This window comes from Calonectris borealis, chromosome 3 (assembly GCF_964195595.1).
Source record: "Calonectris borealis chromosome 3, bCalBor7.hap1.2, whole genome shotgun sequence".
Classification (NCBI taxonomy): domain Eukaryota; kingdom Metazoa; phylum Chordata; class Aves; order Procellariiformes; family Procellariidae; genus Calonectris; species Calonectris borealis.
The window spans coordinates 102,930,547-102,952,408 of record NC_134314.1 but is presented as its reverse complement, the minus strand read 5'-3'; the positions used below and the strand labels follow the sequence as shown (position 1 = coordinate 102,952,408).

The following is a 21,862-nucleotide window of genomic DNA, read 5'->3' as shown; positions in this document are numbered from 1 at the left end:
CTACAAGTGTGACACACTTATAAAACAGTGGGATCATCAAAACTTCTGCTTGCTCTTTGAATTGATAGGTACCCGAGTTTTTGCCTTTAAAGCTTTGTATGTACATAAAGATCTCTCAACTTGGTTGTAACTCACAACTAAACCCAACCTGGACTCTCCGATGAAGCATTCTACCTCCACTTCCCGGAGAGGCTCACCCAATGTAGACTAATAGGATTGCCTAATGGGGATGCGTAAAATACAACAGCCAAGTCACACTGACTTAAAAACTCATATGGTGAGGATGTTGGCATCTGTTCTCTTCGGTAGCTTGATAATTAGAATGGTCATTCAGGAGCTGAAATGAAGGCTGAGCTTTCACTGCCCTCAGGTAGTCCCACATCTCGTAGGAGAACACCCAAACTGCTAGGCTGGTGGGGGGGAGGGAAATATTTGCATGTTCTCTAAGCATCCTTTGGAAACTGCCAGTCCAAAAAAATAAGGCTTCATTGGGTCAAAAGTTAAGCAAGTGGGAATGTGATTCTTTAGCTCCTGCAATAATGTCAAAGAATCTTGGGTATTGTCTGTGAGAACTGGGCTTATGTTAAAATATTAGGTATCGTAAGTAATATAGGAAAGGGAAAAAAACCCTTAAAATATCCCCTTTTTTCGTTGTTTTCCATACTTTAACTTGGGCAGGTTTCTATTTGCTGTGCTAATGTTTTTCAGTTCTATCTCACCAACACTATGCATGGAGCTTCCAGCTCCCAAGTCTTTGAGAGCTCAGCATCTAGGGGCTAGGCTGTAGCCTTTTGGTGCTTAAATCTGCTTGTGGACTTAGTGCTTTGTTTTTACCTGTAAAAAGGGAATAAGAGCACTGTCCTACCTCACAGAAGCATTGCAAGGCTAGGTAAAAGTAGGATTAGCACAGTAATGGTCATCAGAAAAGTGCCCTATATAGCTTTTAATAAAAAAAGATATTATTTATCCAAAGACAATATTGAGGTTTAAGTGTGAAAGGAAGGTCACTGCTTAAGTTAATAGAAGCTTTTGAGGAAGTGGAGAGAAGGGTAAGTTACCTTTTGAGAAGGGGAGGTGCATGAAATAACACCATTCAGATCAGGGCAGGACCTGGCCTAACATTTATATTTGCATATTTTTTTGTCATTTTTTTTTGTACTTCCTGATGAAAATTTAAAAATATCCTAACACAGTGCAATGCAGTGTTTATAACAGACACTCAAAAAGCGCTTGCTTTAGCAATGAGAAATGACTTGGCTTACTTATTCATAGGAAGGGGTAAAAGACATGTATTGTTTTTGGAACAAAGTGCTTCAACCAAGCAAAAACCATGGTATTTAAAAGAGGCTGTGAGAAACAAAGCAGTTAAAATGTCCTGAAGTTATACTACTGGTGTATTTCGTTCTAAAGAGTGTATAAAGATACACTTCATCATGCTCATGGGATTGGGCAATGGACTTAGATAGCTACAGGAATCTTTTATTTAAACCCACTTGAAGTTTGCAATGGGACAAAAGATTTTGAAAGGGAAAGTTAAAATAAACAAAACTCTTTGCAATTAACAGGTAAAATGTCTTGTTTGTGTCTTTTGGTTGGAGGAAGCATTAATGATGGCTATGTATGTTTGAGCAGTTGGAGATAGACCCTGAAAAGTAGACAGCGTAGTGGACTCCCTGAAGGGCTCCCCTTAAATAGGGATGTCTCTTAATCTCATATGGCTGCCTAGCCTTTCTTTCAAAAGCTGGAGGATCTTTGCAGCTGTGAAAGGAGCCACCATCTCTGCCTGCCAGCCAGTGCCCAAGCAGCAGCACTGCTGTCTGTCTTGGTACAGGTGTGCTTAGTTGACTGCACAAGAGCCAAAGCAGCAGAGAAAAGTAAGGTCTGGGCCCAGCATTGAGTATGTTCATAATTTGAATGAGGTATCAATCATAAAAAAAAGTAGCATGCACAGATCCAGTGAGAATGGAGGCGTGAATCCTGCTCAATTTTTTTTTCTTGCTGATTGAAACTCCTTCTGGTTTGTACAGCAAACAAAAAGTTCTTTTTACTGGTGTAAGTACTAACCCTAGTTGTCTGGTGCCTAGTTTGGAGCACTGTGTCGTAAACGTCACACAAGAAGTATTTGAGCTTGTGTGGCCAGCAGCGAAGGCTGTATTGAGAGGAGCCACTGTGTCTACATTCAGAGAGGAGAAATATCGGTCATGTGCTGTTTTGGCTGCGTGTAACAGGCTTCACATTAAAACTGAGTGTCATGGTGGATCAGTGCATGTGACACAGAGAGAAACGGTTTGGTTTTACCTGCTTAACCATCTTGTGTTTCACTTGCATAAAACCATGCTCTTAAGCTTTGCATGAGTAAATAATATTTTTTTAAGATAAGAATTTACTTAAAATTAAAACCGGGAATAATCCTGTTGACTGCAGTGGGAATAGTATCTAGAAAAAACTGTGCAGGGACTGAAGCAATCAGGATTGGCTCCTGAAATGAGTATTTCCTCTAATGCAACCATAGCCTTATCTAATGTCTAACTGATGTGTTCTTTCAAACAGATACTAATTTTGTCTTGGGTAATGCCCAGATAGTAGATTGGCCCATTGTCTACAGCAACGATGGATTTTGCAAGCTATCAGGATATCACAGAGCAGAAGTTATGCAAAAAAGCAGCACCTGCAGGTATTTGAGAACAGATTTATTTTCTGTTAAATAGCTTGTAGTGTTGTGCTTGTTGCTTGAGAAGAAAAGTAATCTGTTTATTCCAGTTTTGTCTTTTATCTCATGGGGCTGCATCTGTCAAAGATGCTTTCCAGGTGAAACAAAATCAAAGGAGGTCTATTTCTAAATAGGTCCTTTTCACACTGTAAACAAATGGTTTTGTGTCTTTGTCTAGTATCTGACTTGAATTTCTTGCTTTATTTGCAGTTTTATGTATGGAGAGCTGACAGACAAAGATACAATTGACAAGGTCCGGCAAACATTTGAGAACTATGAGATGAACTCCTTTGAAATCTTGATGTACAAGAAGAACAGTAAGTAGTTGATTGGTTTGTTTGTTAATGTAGGTGTGTAAAGTTGTTTTAAATTATAGTGTAAACTGCAAGTCTCTCAGCCTGGAGGACTGTGCTTTATCTAGGGCTAAATAAGCCCCCAGTTCTACCAGCTGATCTACAAGGGAGAAATGAGAACATTAGGGATGAAAGTCACTCAGGGAGAGAGATGAAGTGCTCTAGTTTATTCTGACGTTTAGAGCAGTTTGTGTGCAATGCCTTAAGACAACACTCAAGATTCCATCAGCAATGATGATACACAAGCTAGGTTTGTGCAAATTTCCGTTACAGACAACATACTTTCTCAATTTTTAAAAATTTGATACAGCAAAGCCAGAATTTAGATGTAGTTTCGGAATAAAAAGAACCCATCTTTTGTTTTAGAAGCTGAACTACTTCTGACATTTTCAGATGAAACTGTCTTTTGTTTTGGGCAAAAATTCCTTAGCTGGGATATGATTTTTTCCTAGGAATTTTAGTCTGTCTGTAACTGCACATGTCGGCAGATGAACTACTTGCCCAAAACTTCTTGCCCCATCTACTGTGGACTATGTCATGGCACGGTTATTTTAATCTACTTAATGTCACCTGAAGTGTAAATACACTGGGGTCTTCAGCCTGGCCAAATGTTAAGCTGAAAGTCTGCATTCTGTAACTTTGTTTGCTCTTAACAATTTTGCCTTCTAATCATGAAACTGGTAGTGTCTGCGTACAGGGGAGCGTACCTTGCAGAAGCATCCTGCTAGCAGCTCCTTCCCATTACAGCTATGATGATCAATTTGATCAGTTCTGCATTAGTGGGAATGGAGGACTTCAACCATAAAATATAACATACACTGCTATGATGTAATTTTCGACTGTTAATCTCATTCCTGCCTTGTTTTTTGTTAGAAAGACCAGTTTTCTCGGGAAAGGTAATGCAATCTACCTGTATGTGTGAATCATTGGTCTTTCTGTTGAAATGACACTAGTACTGACTGTTGGAGTTGGGTGAGAGAACCACAGGCACTTCACAAAACCTAAAAGATAATAGTTATGTATGCTAGTGCTGATCTGTGGATGTATGGAGCTGCTTGTTTTCTGTCAGAATTAATCTGTTCTTCTAAGAAGTGGTGGTGCCAAAGTACATGGAATTTGTTTTTGTCGTCTTTTAGGGAGAAGAAAAAATTCTTAAGAGATTTTTGCTTCATCTCTCTTCTAGTCTTTTTCTTCTCTTTTTAGCCTGTTCAGTGCATCATGACCTCTGACACGGTGCCATTGCTCAGGGCTCTTCTGGAGCACAGCTTTGCTGGTCCAACTCATTTGAAAAGCTATATGTGCTATCTAAATGGCCTTGCTTTGTGCTTCGTTCCTTCTAGTGTTATCTGCCTCCAATGTTCACCTATTTCTTAAAGCTGATTTCTGTTCCTAGCTCAGTTAGTGGCCGTAGGGACCATATGCAGCTCACGTCTATGCATCCAGAGCCAAGTAAATAAGCTGCAGTCATGGGATCTAGGAGGGTCTGGAATTCTCTCTTAGTTAACAGTGATTTGGCACCAAGAGGCTATGCAGCTACTCTTCTGTCATTGCTGCAGCATATGGCCTGTAGTAGAGCCTGGGGCCTCTCTGTCTTTTATGCAGAATTAAAACAAGGTAACCGTGGAGTGAGGAATGTTTCCTGCCCTGTTGTGCACTTCCCTGAGGAGAGGCGGCCTAGAACAAAGTCCAGCTGTGCAGAAGCTGTGTTGTGCGACATGCCAAAAAGCAGAGCTGCGGTGGCTCTGCTGTGTGCACAGAGGGTCACAGGCATGGGAAAAAGGAAAGCACAGAGCTTGCTTTTAAGTTTAACAAAACACAGTGCTCTTACGTTTGTTAGATTCATGGCTTGAGACGTACATGAACTACTGTTGCAGAGACTGACTAATAATGCTGGAGAGTTGTAACTGAAAAATACCAAAAAGGGGACATCCTGGAGGTTTTTCTCAGAATAGGCCACATCGTAGAAAAACACTGTGTTGTTTACCGGTCACTCAGTACTCCGACTGCTAAGTGGCCTTGCCTTTGTGGTCACCTTACCTCTGCCTGCTACTATGGCAGTTGCCTGCTCAGGCAATGGACATGATTGGTTGCAACCTACTCTCAGTTTGAAGGTTTTGGAAAGGACCCTGAATTTTCTTAGACATCTTTTTTCCTGCTCTTCGTTTCTTTTTTGTCTCTCTATTCTTCCCTCATTCTATTTTTCTTCTTCAAATTAGCCACTAAATTAGACGGGAAATAGATTGTGCTTCCAGCTGTTTTAACAATACGATCTCTATCCTTTTGGGGGGAAAAAAGCAAAACAAAGAAGGAGTTTCAAGTTAACTATGATGTTGCTAGTGCAGGTGAATCTTCATCTTGTATCTTTATGAGCAGCAGTCATCTCTCTTTATCTGAGTAACAATTATGTCCTGATCTTACATTAGACATGTCAACAATAGATTGAGACATTTAATAATGCTACTAGAAGTGATAGGCTTTTTCTTTTTTGACACTCTCCATAGTGGTGACCCAGTGCTAGTATTTACTTGGTTGTCTGATAAGAATACCCCATCCAGATGTTGATAGGTACAGTATATCCACCAACTTCATTGCAATTCACAGTATCAACTCTAGAAACAATATAGGCTGTAGTATTCAGAAGAATGATACAATTTTCTGCCTTCATCGTGTTTGCATTTATGGATACTGTCTTTACCCTGGCCTCCCCTTTCTCTGTCCAGCCCTCCCCCATCCAAGAGTGACTATCCTCCCTCTTTTCAGAACTTGAAGTTAAGATGCGATAGAGATTTGATGGTTCCTTGGGCTATGCCCTTGATTACTTAGCAGATATGTGATGATCATTGTTATTTCTGGAAAAATTGCTTGCTAGAAACGCAGAGCTCCTTCAGGATAATTGGACGCAATTGGAACAAGCAGGTGCACAGCCACCAGATTTTTGTCATTGTTGCTCTGATGCCATCCTGTTGCATTCAGTGGAGATTCATGGTCATACCTGGAAGGAGACAAAGTGAAAGGTTTCTTTAATTTGGACTGCAAAATGACAACAGACAGGTTGACAGTAATTTCATGTGAGAGTTTCAGTTCCATTGTTTGATTAGGTGTGAGTGTCCAGTGATGCTGGAAGTATTGTTTACTTTTAGATGGGAAAATCAAAACATTGCATAACTCACTGAAATCGGTGGAGTTATGTTAACTTACACCAAGGAAGGATACGGCCTAATGCATTAGAAAATATTTTGTATCTAGTCGGAGTCATATCTTAGCTTATCTGAACTGATGCAGCATAAACATCTAACTTTTTGACAGCCATCTGTTAGGTTTTTACACTTTATGATCAGCTTCATAAATTAAAATGGCTGAGTAAATTAAACTTGGACTTTCATTGCCTAGTTTTCCATCTACAACATAGGTAGACATAGGTACAACATAGGTCTGGGTTACAAGCAGTGCAAAAGCAGGCTTCTTCTAGATGCACTTGCTTCTATTATTGCTGAAGTAAATTTTTGTAAGAATATAAAATTACTTGCTTCTGTCTGCCTCTGAAGAGGTGGTGCCCATTTGAAATCTAACCCCCTTTTCTATGCAGTACTTGATCTACTTCAGTGGAAGAATAGCTGAAGTGGGCTGGACTCTTCAAAACTAAAATGCATGAAGAGTTACAAAGAGTCTTCAAGCGTCCCCTGTCTGAGCAAAAAGACATTCCCATTGCTTATGGTCTGCAGCAGTGCTGCAGAAAGCGATAAGACAGCTTTATTTTTTTTTTCTTCCCTCAGAGGTTTTCTACAGGTGGGACCAGTGGAATGGCAGCAGACAAAGGGTTGGCTGTAGGTAATTATTTTGCACACTGTAAAGTGGTTTGGATAAGCAGTATCTCTTCTCTGAGTACATATATTATGGTGAGAGTCCCGAAGGCTGGGCTTCACTTTCAGTTTGTGCTGGGGTTCACTTCCCTGGTTTTCTGGATGCTTGAATGTTTAACAAATTTAATAGCATGAATATTTGTGTGGGGTTTTTTTTGTTTTGTTTGTTGGATTTTTTTTTAACACATGCACCATCCCCCCACAGTGAATTAGAAGGCTTTTAGATGTCAAAGAATGACAAATAAGCCCAAAATAGTGATTTGGCAGATTCTACTTGCACTTATCTTTGGGACCAGTGCTTTCTACAGAGGTTAAAAAACAGACAAACAAGCCCATCCTAATTTATAGAGAGCAAAATTCACTTCAGGGTGGTAGACCTGTGATTGCCCACTGCTAGGGAGAGTGTCTCGTAACTGCTATTGGTTAAAACCATTTATATTTGTGTGTGCTGTTCCTCTAGTGTCTTCAGATGGAAACCTTTGCTAAACCAAATCATTGCATAGGACCAGAAGCAGGAAAGAATGAGGGTGTTGGAGTAAAGTGGCATGTATCCTCTTGAGCCTCCCATTGAAATCTAGCTCTGTATTTGTCAAGCAGTATGCACACCTGCATCTCTTCTTTTGTGCAATCCATCTGCATGAGTTCAGTTACCTTCAGCAAGGTCAAATCTAAGTATTTTGGATTCATAAAACTGGTAATTCCCATTGATCTTGTCAACTGCAAATGTGTTGGCAAGCAAGACCTGCTGTCATCTCTTTAAACATATACAAGACTTCCCAGTAGTAATCCTTAAATATTTTATCTGGGGTAAATGGCAAGATTACAAGACTTCCCCGTGTCTTCCCCTTCCTTATACTCACTTTCTGTTCTTCAGAGAACTCAGAATCAGGTAAACCGTATCAACAAGGGTGTGTGCTGAACCTTTCTCCTACTGTGCTGTTTCAGTGTCATAGGATAACCCCTGTGCGTAGCACTTCCACTTTTGGGGACCGAAATTGATTTTCTTTATCTTAGCATGTAACGATCTGACCTTTAGAAGCATTAGCTGCCAGAGCCTAGCAGGACCAGATGCGGAAAACATGAAGGTAACAGCTTTTAAAGTGCTGGGAATGTATTTTAAGGTCTGTTAGTATTGGCACAGAGTGATGAGCTACATACTGAGTTGGTTTGTTCTCATTCAGTGCACACTCTCTGCTAGAAGGTAGAGTCTATAGGAAGACTTTTACTCTTTTTCTTGCATGGTCAAATGTCACAGGCTTTCTGTGCTCCTAGGTAAAATCTGTGTGGATATAATGGCTTACCTAACTCTTTCTGATCACACCTCATCATCTGGTTTGCTAATTTGATATTAGAAAAACTATTTGGTCTGTGTGGGATAGAGAGAAACAATTTCATACTGAGTACCTGGGCTTAAGTGAAACCCCAAAAGGGGTGACTGTAATGGTCAGCCGTGCTGTTTATATAACTGAAGTCCTGCTGTCTGCGTTGCTGCATTTAGGAATTGGTGGAGACACAGCACATGCTTCTATCCTTTTCATTTCCATACTGCTTGACTGTTTACCTTCATGGCAATACCTGTGTGATGACTGTTTGTTTGAGACATTATCAAGTAATGCAGAGGTTGTGCTGCTTTGAGGAAACTTGCCCCATTCAGTAAGGGCAGTGAAGATGTCAGCTGAATTGTCAAAACATGTTTTTTTCATTGTATTTATAAATGAATTTTGTTTTACTTTGAGGAAAGAAAAATTGCATATTGCAGTTTTATTTAAACAATGCGCTTTTTGTAGTTTTGAAAAACAGCTGACCTCTTTGGTTAAATGGTTCAAGGTATGGGGAAAGAGCGTATTTAGACAGTGATTTTGATTTTCGTTATAGCCTATTTTTGTTTGACAGGAGAGAAAACTGAAGGAGAGGTCATCAGTATGCTCAGGGGGAGAAGCTGGAATAGACCTTTAACGTCTCATTCACTTTGATACTATGACAGTTTCTGAAGGACCTCAATGAAAGTTAAACAGCATGTTAAATGCTGGTGTTCCTGCTCAGCAAGGGGCTGAATGTATCACTGTTGAAATACACAGGACTGGAAAAGAGGAGAGGGAAGAGACAGTAGTATTTGTGTTACAGATGGGAAATTATAAGGTGTGGAGATGTTTACTGTGTGTTAGTCTGGAGAAGACTTGGGACTTGCATCACAGCTCTTAAAATTGTCTTGCCTTTAAGGCAACACCGTAAGTACTGTGCTCAGGCCAGTGAAGACTATTAAGAGCTGCATCTGTTAATTCTGGAATTAGCTACGTAGCTTTGGTACCACAAGACAGACTGGTCCTACAGCTACTGTTAGAAGTTCATTGTAGATTTTCATTTCTTCCCAGTTGTTCACACTGCTTCTCCACCAGCTTTGAAGTGATATTCCTTTTCTAGCAGGATTGGTCCTATGCCATTAGACAAACTCTGGATTCTTTCACTGTTGATTCCAAATCTAACAGAAGCCAACGTGGCTTACGAGTGTTTACTTCTTTGTTTGTGCATTGGCATTGTCATTGAACTGCACCAGTGAGAGAGCTTGCCAGGACTGAACGCAAAATGTAAATGAAAGTAGATATATTGTTGGAAACACTCGTAAACAGTTTCTGTGTGGCTGTACATCAATGCAGACTGGGAGCATATGGGGAAGTTACTCTTGTTTTCCTGTGAGAGCTCTGAAATATGCCGCAGTTTCACTGCCCGAATAACCCACACGCTGAATCTGATAATCACGTTTTTCATTAAAATGGCCGTGTTTGTGCCTCTTGCCAGTAGTGATTGTCTGGCTGAGCAGGGACATCCGCTTTGACACCAAGAGTATGAGGGCTGCCTGTAGGAGGTTGAAATTCTAGTTTCCGACCTGATTTATAAGTGGTTTATACTTTAAGCTTTCCTGTTTAATAGTTAAATAAACTGTTTAATGTTTAAAAGTAAAATTCTTCTGATAATTAAACCAGTATCCAGGAAAAAAGCTGAGCACAGCCACATCTTGGCTGAGCTTTTCAGTGTGTTCCCACAGTTCAATCCCAGTTCTGCTACGAATGAGCTCCTGGTTGCAGAGCACTATGGAAAGCCCATGTAACACAGCACTGTGAGCACTCACCTCATGATTGTGTTTTTATATTCACTTGTCTCCTATTCACAAAATAGGCTGACAAGATGGTGGGGAACACACTGCAGGAAAAAATACTGAATAATGTTGGGGAAGCTGATACTTGGCCTGGCAGAATTTTCCATCTACTTATTTCTGCTGTTGCTGTGTTACTGTGTAGATGCAAAACTGGAAGATGGCTTATGCAGATCATGTGTGCCACCTTTATTTTACGTTCTGCCCTGGAACACACCCCGTTCGTGGCACTCTGACACTCTGGAAATTATAAGGGTACCCAAATAGTGACAGTCATCAAAACCACCTACTTTTAGCTATGAAGGACATCTGGCTCTTTCTTGTTGCCTGTGGGGCACATCACTAAGATCTACACTTGGTTCTAGGTAAAACAGTGGTTTGTTTTCCTTTTTACTATAAATAGTACAGCATAGGATTGGGAGTCAAGGGAGTCAGAAAGTAAGAACCCTGCTGATACAAGCTCCTTGCCCTGCAGCAGCCTTCTACAGCTTATCGGGAGAAGTCTTTCCTCTTGCTGCATTCAGAACATGTTAGAAAAATCTTGCAACAACATATCATACCATAATCATAAAGAGAAGATGACAGCATGCATCTGACAAATAGCCAGAATAAGAGGGTGGATTGCATCCTTTCTGTTTCTGTGATGTGTACAGCATCTTCAAAAGCAGGGTAATAAGGTTTTATAGCTGTGAGAGGCAGAGATGAAGCTGAGTATGTAATTCAGCCTCAATGCTATGAAGGTTAATATTATGAGCAGCCCATAGCAGAATGGCTGTAGCTTGAAGTAGCAAAATAATACAAAGTGTTTTTGGGGAGGGGAAAAAATCCCTAATCAAAAAAGCAAGTGCATGTAGATGGAGATCAAAAAGCAAGGCTTTAGATGGAGATCCTGGCTGATTAAAAAGTTACCGTGTTAGTGAAGGGTGTTGAAGTGGGTAAAATAAAAAGCAATTAGTCACCAAGGAGTCTGTGTAAAAGCAAGATACGGATTTGATCAGCCTCAGAATAGTTCACATGTGAAAATGGGAAAAACAAGTAGGCAAAAAGAAATGGAGATAGGCAATTTTAGGAGCTCCTGAGAAAGGGTAGTGTAAAGGGTGTTACTGTCTTGAAAACTGCTGTTGGCTGCTTTGTGGCAGTGTCTTCTAAGCTCATTAGCAAGTTAGTGATGATTGTACTGGCACAGTTACTTTGCTGAAAATTTTCTTGCATTTAGCATTTTTGTTTGCTCATACTTTATTGGAAGGGGTTGCTCAGGAATGCTAACTCTTTAAAAAAATATATATATTGACCCCTGAATACTTTTTGCCATGCAGGTATGCTCCAGAAATGGCCATCAGTGATTCCATCTGTATTTCTCTGCTTTTTGAGCAGAGGCCTCCATGCATCATATACCCTGCTGTTTATAGAGGTGGCTGTACATATGGCATGGAATCTCAGCCAGGGTTTGAAACTGCTTGTGCTATGCAGGCACAGTGGGAGCCTTAGGAATTGAACTTCATTTATGGAAGTTGACCATGGGTCTTGGAGACGCCCTGGCTTTCGGTGGCCAGAAAAGATTGCTAAGCACAGAGGCTGGGAAACAGCCAGGTGAGGCACTGGTAGCAACAACCTCTGTTATATCAACATAGTTAGAAAAAAAGCTGCCTTTGCTTTCTTTGCTGAACAGTAACTTGTGAAGGTTTCCTTGCGACCCTTTGACAGTCAGGAAGCATAAGTGGCCCTTGTTATAACGATTGCATGAAATAGACATAGTATTCATGTTAAAATACTGAGCAATTCAGGTGAAAAAGAATCTGATCTCTAGCCTAGAGGAGGGTCTTGTGATCGAGAAAGAAATAGTCTTCTAAGACCACCCTTTCTAAAATAGGCTTTCCTGCATGAGTGACAAAAATTACGTATGGTGCTGTTTATTCTGGCTTTCCCAGATGGTCAAAATCCTGCTGATTTTTACATCTTGTATTGGCCCCTGGTATGTAGACCCTTCTCTCCAAACATAGCTCACAAGGGACACTCAAGAGAAATGTTGCTCACAGCAAGCAAGCCTGCATCCTCTCTTTGGCTCTTATTTCTTATGCCCGCAAAAGCAACGGTGAGTTTTTTCATCATCATTGAGGGTGTAGGGACAGTCTGAAAACTCATGTACAAGCTCCCTGCGGGCCCAGGCCTGGTGACCCTGGAGTCTCCTGGTTGCCGTGTACCTCACAGCTGGAGGAGTCATCCTTTTATGACCAAAGTTAAGACTGCAGACTAAAAAATGGTGCCTTCAAGGAGGCCATGTTATGACATACAGGAGCCAACTGCTTTGTTCTGAGCCCTTCAATCAGCATATACTCAAATATCACTAAAATCAATGTGGTGACTCCTGTGAAACGACTGTCTTGTTACACGGAACTTCACTGCTATCATGAGGGTCTTTTCAGCAGCCTCAGCAGAACTGCCAGAAATATAGAAAGGCAGGGCTGACTGACAGTTTCTCTCCTCAAGGTGATCTCTGTGAATAGATGTCAAGGAAAATTGACAGCAGCATCTGAAGGGTCATTATCTGGGATCATCTTTTTCTGTGATGTGCAGGCTCTAATCTCTCAAGCAGTTTTCATTAGTAGTTTATCTGCTGCAGTAATTAGAAAAGTACAGTTTTATGCAGTACAACTTACTCCCATGCACAGCCTGTGGTCTGGTCCTGATGGCTTGTTCTCTCCTGAATTCAGTGGGGTCTTGCTTCACACTAGAGAGATTGTGAGCAGGCTCAGGACAAGGCAAGCTGAAAGGCAGCTTGCAAAGGATTTCCCTTGCATGGGAGGATTTGCAGGCTAGACCAGAGCTCCCTGAGCCTGGCTTTTGAAGCTGGGCATAGGCTGATGTAGTTGTTAGGGGATGGTGCTCCCTGTTTGCAGAAAAGTATAAGGTCAACCAAACTGGTCACGCTCGTGAGTTGAGACTCTGTATTATGGTCATGGTCTAGGCACAGTTGGCCTGTTCTCAAGTCCTGCACAGAACCAGCAAGACTCTGTCGTGTGCACACTTTGCCAGGTACATGGGACTCTTCTTTCAGGAGATCACAAAGCACTTCATAAGTTCAAGAATTCACTTTGTAGATGAAGCCCAGAAATAGTGAGTGATTCCTGAAGATTAAAAAGCTAATCAGAGGCAGAGTAGAGAACTTAACTAACATTCTTGTCAGCTGCTTTGTCATTTTTCCTAATAGGTGTTTGCAAAAAACCCCAACATTAAAGCGACATTTACAGATGGCTGATTTTGAAGTGTAAACATCAAAACTAGCACATTTACTGTTCTGCCTACCATTGACCAACTTTTTGGTATGTTTGTTTCCAGGAACACCTGTCTGGTTCTTTGTGAAAATTGCTCCAATTCGAAATGAGCAGGATAAAGTCGTTTTATTTCTTTGCACTTTCAATGACATAACGGCTTTCAAGCAGCCCATTGAGGATGATTCATGTAAAGGTTTGTCTTTTTCACAATTATATATTTATGCTGCTTCTGTTTGTTTGCCCTGGTCTTGAAAGAGCTGAAGTCCTTTAAATACCAAAGCCAAAGAATTAGATGTTAAAATAGCTTGTAGCTATACCACCAGGGACTGCATTTGTGCAAGGAATGGTTGCTGGTTTCTTAAGTGAATTGGCTCTGGCCTGCACTGGAAAGGGCCATTGCTAATGAAACCCCCAAGTTTTTCAGGAAGCAGAGTTTACTTAGCAAATAGGTGCTGCTCTTCCTTTTAAATTCATTATTAATCCACACTCCAGCATAGCCTTCAAGGAGTCACAATGTTGTTAAACAGCCTCTTTGATGTCAGAAGGAATTGAAGGGTCTTGGGCCCTGTACAAATTGTGCATGACACTGTATGCAAAAACGGAGGAATTAACCCTGTCTGAGTCTAGCAAAGATCTGAATAATTTAATTCTGCCTGGCTTGATGTTACTTATCATTATTATGGGATTCCTTATATTAAAGTTCTGGACCAGTTTCCTTTAACATATGTGAAGAGATGCAATCATCTTAAGTTGAATCAGGTTTAAGCTGTCCCGGTGAGTGAAGTAGCATTGCTGTGTTTTGCTGTTAACCCTTTGCTGAGTTACACCCTGGAAACCTGGAAGCAAACTCAGCTGTGACAGCAGCGTAAACTTGCACTCGGGTTCAGATCCTGTCAGAAATAGATCTTTTGTACCCATATGGAGAATTACAGACTTGCATCCTCTGGGGTAAAAAAAGACGTATGTTCTCCTGTTGTTTGCATTTTTGTAGTATTTAATAATATTTGTAGTATTGAATTAAACAGGAAGCTTACTGTGAAGGTGAACTGATTTACATTTATGCTCAAAATGTTATTCTTTAAAAACATAGTTTCTCAAAGTGGAAACACCTGTTACCATGAAAAAGGAAATACAACCTTGACAAACATATCCTTTTCCAGGCTATGTGGGGTTTTTTTTTGTCTTTTTGATGCTATTTGTTTGGTTCTTCATTGCTTAAATAAAACTAAAAAACGTATCTTGTCAGAAAGGTTGGGTCTACAGTTTTTTTTTCCCCGCCTAGTGGTCTTCACTGCATCTGGATGAGGACTGACAGCGAAGATAAATCAGCATAATGCAGTAAAGCTGGCTCTTGTTTATTTGCTGGGAGTGAAGGCCCTTGCTTCATTTAGTCAGTTGATAAACAGTCAAGGGGTGGTAGCTGTGTCTCCTCTCTTTGCTTTCACAGGAGATCCTTAATGTGATAGTGATATGCACTCTTGTGAAGAGTTTGTCCTTCACTTTCAACACAAGGAAACACTGTAACTTTTTTGTTTTCAAGAGAAGTATGTTGAAGGAAGGGAACACCAATTTTTTTTAAAAAAAATCTCCTTTGAATCTTGAAATCATGCTGTTCTTACAGTGACCATGGTAATTCTTAGCAGTTCCTTATCTAAAGCTATATAAGCACTAAACCTACGTATAAGTGCGCCAACTTGCAGAGGAGTTAAGATGATAAGCAAAATTTCTTCATCTGGCCCATGGAAACTGGCTAAGTGACTAACAAAGTTGCAGACAGAAGAACTGGACGTATTATTTAGAGGCCACTGATTCACAGTTCTGTACTCCTTCCCTGAGTGCTATGATTTTATGTACAGAAGAGTTCATGCACTAAATGAACTAAATGAATATCTTCCAAATATTGTTTCTGAATCTCCTAAAATTAATGAAGTTGCACTAGTTTCATGCTGGTAAAGAGTTCTCTGTCGCTGTATACACAAATCAAACGTGATACAAATGAAACTGCACATTCTGTTCTAATACTTAATTTATCCCCTATGCCTCCTTTTCTTCCATAAGTTGCTTGCTATAGGCTAGCTTTGGAATTTTGTTGCATGCATCTCAGGAGGTGATATTATATCAGTCACTTGATGTCTAGATGAGCGATTTTTTGGAAAAGAAGAGCTGATTTGTCAAACAATTAAAGAATTTTACATGCATGACCATGTCTTTAATATTAGAGCTCATTCTGCAATTGTGTACTGTGGGGGGAAGAGGCAGGTATGGAGTGTCAGACAATTGTCTGTAGTGGGCTCTAGGATTCATGGAGGGGAAAAACATTTCTGGAAGATCTAAAAAAGGTAAAATTGTATTAACTTCTTCTAAGAATCATCGCTTTTACAGACCTGAGCTTTGAAGAGGGCATATTCTTTGCACTATGTACAACATTACATAGGAATTTTGTAGCGTGCTTTTGAAGGATAGCAATTTTCATAGGAATGTTTCTCATATCCTAAAACCAAATGAACTCCCAATCTGAAAACTTAAAGCTGTGAACTTAGAGATTTATTGTTTAATTGAAACAACCGAGAACTGATTGCTAAATCAATTATCTTTTCTTCTTTCACCTTCAATCAGCTTTTATCAACTACTTTTCTTTTACTGTGTTTGTATGTGAAATCAATTTCCTGTGCATATGACCACTTAATATGTAATAGGTTGACTGCAAATGCAGATATTTTATTAACATGTGTGCTATTTGCATAGTTGCAGAGTGGCATAGCATAAAGTATTTAAGTTTTTCAAAATCAATGCCTGTATGTCTATGTAGAGAAAAATGTTATGTAGTACAAAAACATAAGCACTTTAAAGAGCAATTAATTTGTCAGGCTAAACCTGCTTAGCTGTGGTATATCTTAGTTTTCTGTCGCCTGCTGGCAATTTCAAGCATGATTGTTCAGCTGCAAATGATGTAGTGGCTCCTTGAGTGAAAAGTGTTGAGCTCTAATGACAGGTGTTCGACTTGTACACAAAAATGAATAGGCATCTTTTATCCGAAGGTGACTTAGAGAGATAGGTCCCAGTACCATTTTTCTTTCTTAATGATTTTTTTATTAATAATATCAGACATTGGAATAGAGGAAACAAAAAAATATTTCTAAAATCATGTAAAAAGTAGACTTCTAATTGTAGTCTTTCTTAATTGATTCAGATAATTTAGAAGATGTTTATTTTATGACTGCCATAGAAGTTAAGTAAACTTGCTTTTAAATGCAGCAGCTTTAAAAATAGTGCATTCTAAATAAAACAACTTAAAAATAGTGTGTCAGTGATGTTGATGATATAATATTTTTAAACAGCCTCTTTCCACTGTTCCCTGTATGCTTGCCCCTTTAAAAAATCAGGAAAAAATAGGTTTTCTTGAATAGAAGCAGGCAAAATCAAGCTATAGCATAGCTAAATTTGGCTTGTGAAGTGATAGGTCACCTTCTTAGCTGAATTTTAGAGTATATTCTATATTTGTAATTCATGCATTTTGTCTGTATATGTCTTTTTTGATTTGAGATCTAACACACCAAGTATGAGATGTTTGAGAATAGTGTATAAAGTGGAATGCATCACTTTATGAAAACAATAATTCATGCAGATAAATAGAATCTGTGTACTCTGAGTAGCTAGTAAGAAGTTTGAACAGGTTTTGCATGTATGAATACAATGTGAACATATTCAGATGCATCTATGCTGCTTTATAAAAGTTGGAAATGATGCTTTGAATCCTAATTTTTGCTTTTGATACTTTGTTTTTATACAAAAAGGTGATGAAATTCAACATCAGTGAATCATATAGGAGAATGGTTGTTAGCCTCCTAGCTATTGTAACCTCCTGTGCTTTGTAGCAATCATCAGTTATCATCTCCTCTGCAGAAGAAGCTTTATTTCATTTTGCAGCTAAGCTGTCCTTCGCATCACAAGCAGGGCTACGGAAAAAATAATATTTTGATTGCCTCCTTCATCTTAATTCAGGGAAAACTCCAAGTGTTTCCTTTTTTTCCTTTTTGTTTCTGTTTTTTTTTTTTTTTGTTGCTGTCTAATTTTTTGTTCTGTTTTTAGAGATGTATTTATATGAGCAGAGCCAGTGTTTGAAATATTTTGATTAAGTTATACTCTACTTTCATCTAGATGAAATGTTTTCTTAAAAAAGGAAACAAATGAAAGGGAAGTGGTGAGTATATCAAAAAACTTTGGTATGCTTTCCCAGCCCAGATGGAAAAATAAGACAGTTTTAGTCATGAAGTTTCAAAGGGAAGGAGCATTAAGACTGTGGAGAGGCATGATGAATGTAAGCAGGGATCTTTGACGTGCAAGAAAACAGTGGTGATTTCAGTGGAGGCAAGAACTGCTAGAATCCTGATTTACCCACATTTACACAGTTATGTGTGAACAATAGACCCGTGACCAATTGAGTTTATTCTCTAGCGGGCAATGGGTCCTTGTTCTAACTCTAGGGTGTAAGTCATGGATCAGCAACTTGATAACAAGGGTTCTGTAACTGCCATGGTTCCTAATGTTTGAATTTACGAGTCATGCTGATCAAATTGAGGAGAGTGGAAGGAAACGAATAACTACCTACAAATGAATAATAAATGCTGTTGTGGATTGAGTATCAACAGATCATGCTCACCTCAAAATACAGAAAATTGGTTTCTTCAACTTAAGAGCATTGTTAAATGAGGCTTCATCCCTTAAAGAGAAGTCTTGATGAGTTAAACTTCACATCAAAAAGGTGTGTTTCAATGCCATGTTTCCCCATGAAACAAAGCTCAGGGGACAGCTTTTGTCCCTGTTGTAGGCATCTTGTCTTCTTGGGTGTTTTCACAAGCAGTTTCTATTCAGCTTTTTGCAATGAAATGGTGGAAAACTGAAAGAGCATTATGGAATGCAGGGCAACTGAAATCAGTGCTGTTAATCTTGAAGGCTCTTCATCCTTTTGAAGCTGGAGATGTTTTAGTGCGATCTCATTGCTTTCTCCCTGCATGATGTTTTCTGCAGAACTGAAAAAGGGGACCAAACAATGATAAAAATGGGTTAGAATCAAAGACAGAGGCACAGGCAAGCACAGCCATGGGGCTGGCATCCAGCTTTATGTTTGGTTCCTGAATTCCAAGCTGTCCTCTGCTATGTGAGCTCTTGCCTCTTTGAGGAATATATACGCCTATACAAGAATCACCTAGGGTCATTAGATTTCAATTTAATTTATATTTTCTCTATTTCTAGAGGAAAAGAATGAAGGTAGGGATATACCAACTGCTTGTGTTGAAAGAGAACTCCTAATCCATACCATGTGGTCCCCCTGTCCTAGCAGGACTAACATCAATATATTCTTACACCATTCTGAAACCTAGTTTCATGTCTTGGGAAGCTCCATCTTCTTCTGGTAATCAGCTCCATGACCCTTAGAATTTAATGTTTATGTTCTCTCCTGTTGCTTAAGTCCATTATTTGACCTGTCTTCTCTGGATAAATACCTGACTTGCTGTAGGCTGTGTCTGTCCTTAAGCTTCTGGAGGAAAAATTGCAATACATTCAACAGGTACTGCTGTCTTTTCAAGCAGTATAGGAGAAGTTATCATTCAATAGGATTAGTACTGCCATTCTCTCTCATTTTCATTTTCTTTTTCCTATGCCACAATCTGCAGGTCTACTATAATTATACTTCGAAGTTCCTACATTTTTATCTTCCTTTCACAAAAAAAAAAAGAAAAAGGCAATACAAGGAGGAGAGTGTTCTGTCCTAAAGATGAGATTCATGCACCTGGGACATTTGCAGTGTGATTCAGTGCCTGGTTTTAGGCATTTCATCACACAATGGCTTGCATAACTCCAAACCGAGCTCACATGTGTTGTACCCAATGTGTGGAGAGAGTTAGGATATGTACTCCCACCCTGCCATATTCAGGTCAGCACTGGTTCAAAAAGCCAAGCTAAAAAGCCCTGCCTCTTAACACAGTCTCTTGCCTTCAGATCAGAGTTTGTAGTATGTGGTAAGAGATCTCATGTTCATGGGAACAGTCCATTGGCATATCATTTAGGCACTCACAAATGAGATTGCAACATACAGGGCAGGAGAGGTGTTTATAGGAGATGCTGAAGACAGAGGAATGGGTTAAGTTATACCTTTCAAAAGGAGATGACTCTTGGGAGGAGGGGGAGGTACTTGAAGCATTCATAGCCACAAACCATGCCACAGAGATGTCTGGCAGTGCTTTTGTCCAAGAAAGCTCAGGTGAAGTGCTTCCTTTTCCTCCTCTCTCTGTTTATGTCTGAATAGCCCAATTCTTAGAAAACTCGGAACAAAAGACACGCTCCAAGTTTGTCTTCTGTTTTTGAACCAAACTTTGAATCTTCCAGGAAAATGCCCTACCCATCGGTCTGTTTTGAGTTAGTAAAAGGGGCTGCCTGTTAGCTGGCGTTAAAAACATCGTGTGTCTGGTAAGGGAGGCAGATTTCGAGTTCCCGTGTGAAGGCTCGAACTCTGTCGTCTTTTTTGTTTGGCGTCAGGGCTGCTGTTTGCAAACCAGCCCTGCTGGGCTGCAGCCGGCGCGGCGCGGCGCGGCGCGGCCTTCGCTGCAGCACCATGGCCAGCACCCAGGGCCGCCGCTCCCGCCGCGCCGGGGAAACGGGGCTCCTCTTTGTGTCCTCTTGGAACAAAGCCCCCTCGGGCCTCGTCAGTCCGCATTTACATCACTGAAAATATGCCGATGCTGATAGCCTTCTCCTGTGGTCCTGTAAAACAGGAAGAAAACATAGTAGTGCTGGCGTGTAAGTTCCGCAAAAGCAAAGTTTTAGGATGGTGTAAATTGCTGTAGCTGTGTCGGCTTTACAAAGGCTAGTCTGATTTATATCAGCTGAAGATTAGCCGTTATGAATGGTTTCTCCCACCTGATCTATTCTTTTAACCTCTACTGGCTTTAGTCAGAAGGTAGTAAGGCCTTCGAGCCTTAGCCTATGAACTGTAGTTGGATTTCTTCATGTACAGTACAGAAAGAATACTCATTTATAAATGTATCTTTTTTAAAAAAAAAAAAAAGCCAAACCACCAAAACCCAACACCTTCCATGGAAGTGTGTTGTGAGAAATCAAGTGCTTTGGGTCAGGTTTATAACAGATATAAACTGACCTCACTTGAGGTTCTGTCAGGTTGATTTATTTCTCTGAGAAATAGTCCTGTAGTATAGTAGCTAATCTTCAGGAAAGTTCTCGCTTCCTGGATGGAAATCATTCAATCTACTTGTTGCTGAATACTGCCCAAAAGCGTTTGCTAATTGTACTCAACTTGGTTGTTAAATTACTGGTGACAGGCTTGCTTTAAAATGTGCTTTAAGGCATAAAAAAATCTTCCATTTTATTCTTGGTATTGGACAGGTATGATGAATTTGGTTCTCCCCTTTAATAAATGCATTGTCTTGCATATTCTTAAAAAAGAAAATGCTAAACTCTCTTTTCAGGTCTGCCCTGGAAAATCTTGTTCAATAGTGGATCCATGCAATTTCTTTATTTTTTGTACTCCCCTTCCAAATTACCAAATATGTTCCTGCAAGCTCCATCAAAGTAAGATGTCAAGCAAGGATATGTTCAAAGTACTGGGCAGTATTTTAACCACCCATGTTCCTGTACTTGTCATGGATCACTTACAGGCTAAACTCCAGACTGGTCTTTAAAAACAGTCACTGCTAATAGTACCATTTCTTTTGGTGATGAAACCATAATGTGGAGGCAACCTTTTCCAGAACCAGGTTCTCATTAAGAACTGAATCTGCAAAGTGCTGAGTGTCCTCAGTTGGAGTAGGAGGTGAGACTGCTCAACAGTTCCCAGATGGTGCTAGCATTTTTCAAGATTGGGACTAGATGCACTGATACTTTCCTTTCAGAGTACCAAAAATATCCAGATGTATACTCTGTCTGACTTTCTGTTATGGCAAAGTACTGCTCATAAAGATTATAGTTGTAACTAGCTCTTGTGACGGTCATTCAAGGCCTTTTATTTTGAGGGGTATTTGAAATGACTGTAAAAAATATTCTGAATTAAAATTCAGCATATGGCTTCTCTGCCAGAAGTTGCTAAATGTTTTATTAGAGTTTGAGAAAATCTATTCGTATATTTCCCCCTTTTGTTTAGAGAGGATAAAATTAATGATTTTGTTTTGCTTTGTCTGCTCTGCTTTTTATTATCTTATGTATGTTTCTCTGCTTATGCCAGAACTATGCTTAATACATCTGAGGCCAAATTCACTTCTGTTACAGGCAACTGTAATTTTCATTGTGCGTGATTCTAGTCTTACATCTTCATTAGTCTGGAGTGTCTTCTGCAGTGCTGTGAGATCCAAATGTAGCCATTGGATTTAACAGAAGATTATTGTAAAGTGGACGTTTATCCTTACAAAAGATGCAGTTCATGTAACAGCACTCTTGTAAAGCCACTGAATACAAAGTCACTGCAGTCGTGGTTTTTATTACTTTACTACTCTGATACCTATTTT

General features: G+C 39.8%; 1 protein-coding gene across 1 annotated transcript in view; it reads left to right on the top strand.

Moving 5' to 3' along the window:
* The window catches only part of KCNH1 (potassium voltage-gated channel subfamily H member 1), a 187,632-nt gene that overhangs the window by 10,883 nt on the left and 154,887 nt on the right, over window positions 1–21,862 (top strand). The window contains exons 2-4 of the mRNA XM_075147926.1: window positions 2,551–2,674; window positions 2,921–3,027; window positions 13,411–13,539. Of these exons, the coding sequence (XP_075004027.1) occupies window positions 2,551–2,674; window positions 2,921–3,027; window positions 13,411–13,539 (360 nt within the window). The remainder of the gene's footprint in view (window positions 1–2,550; window positions 2,675–2,920; window positions 3,028–13,410; window positions 13,540–21,862) is intronic.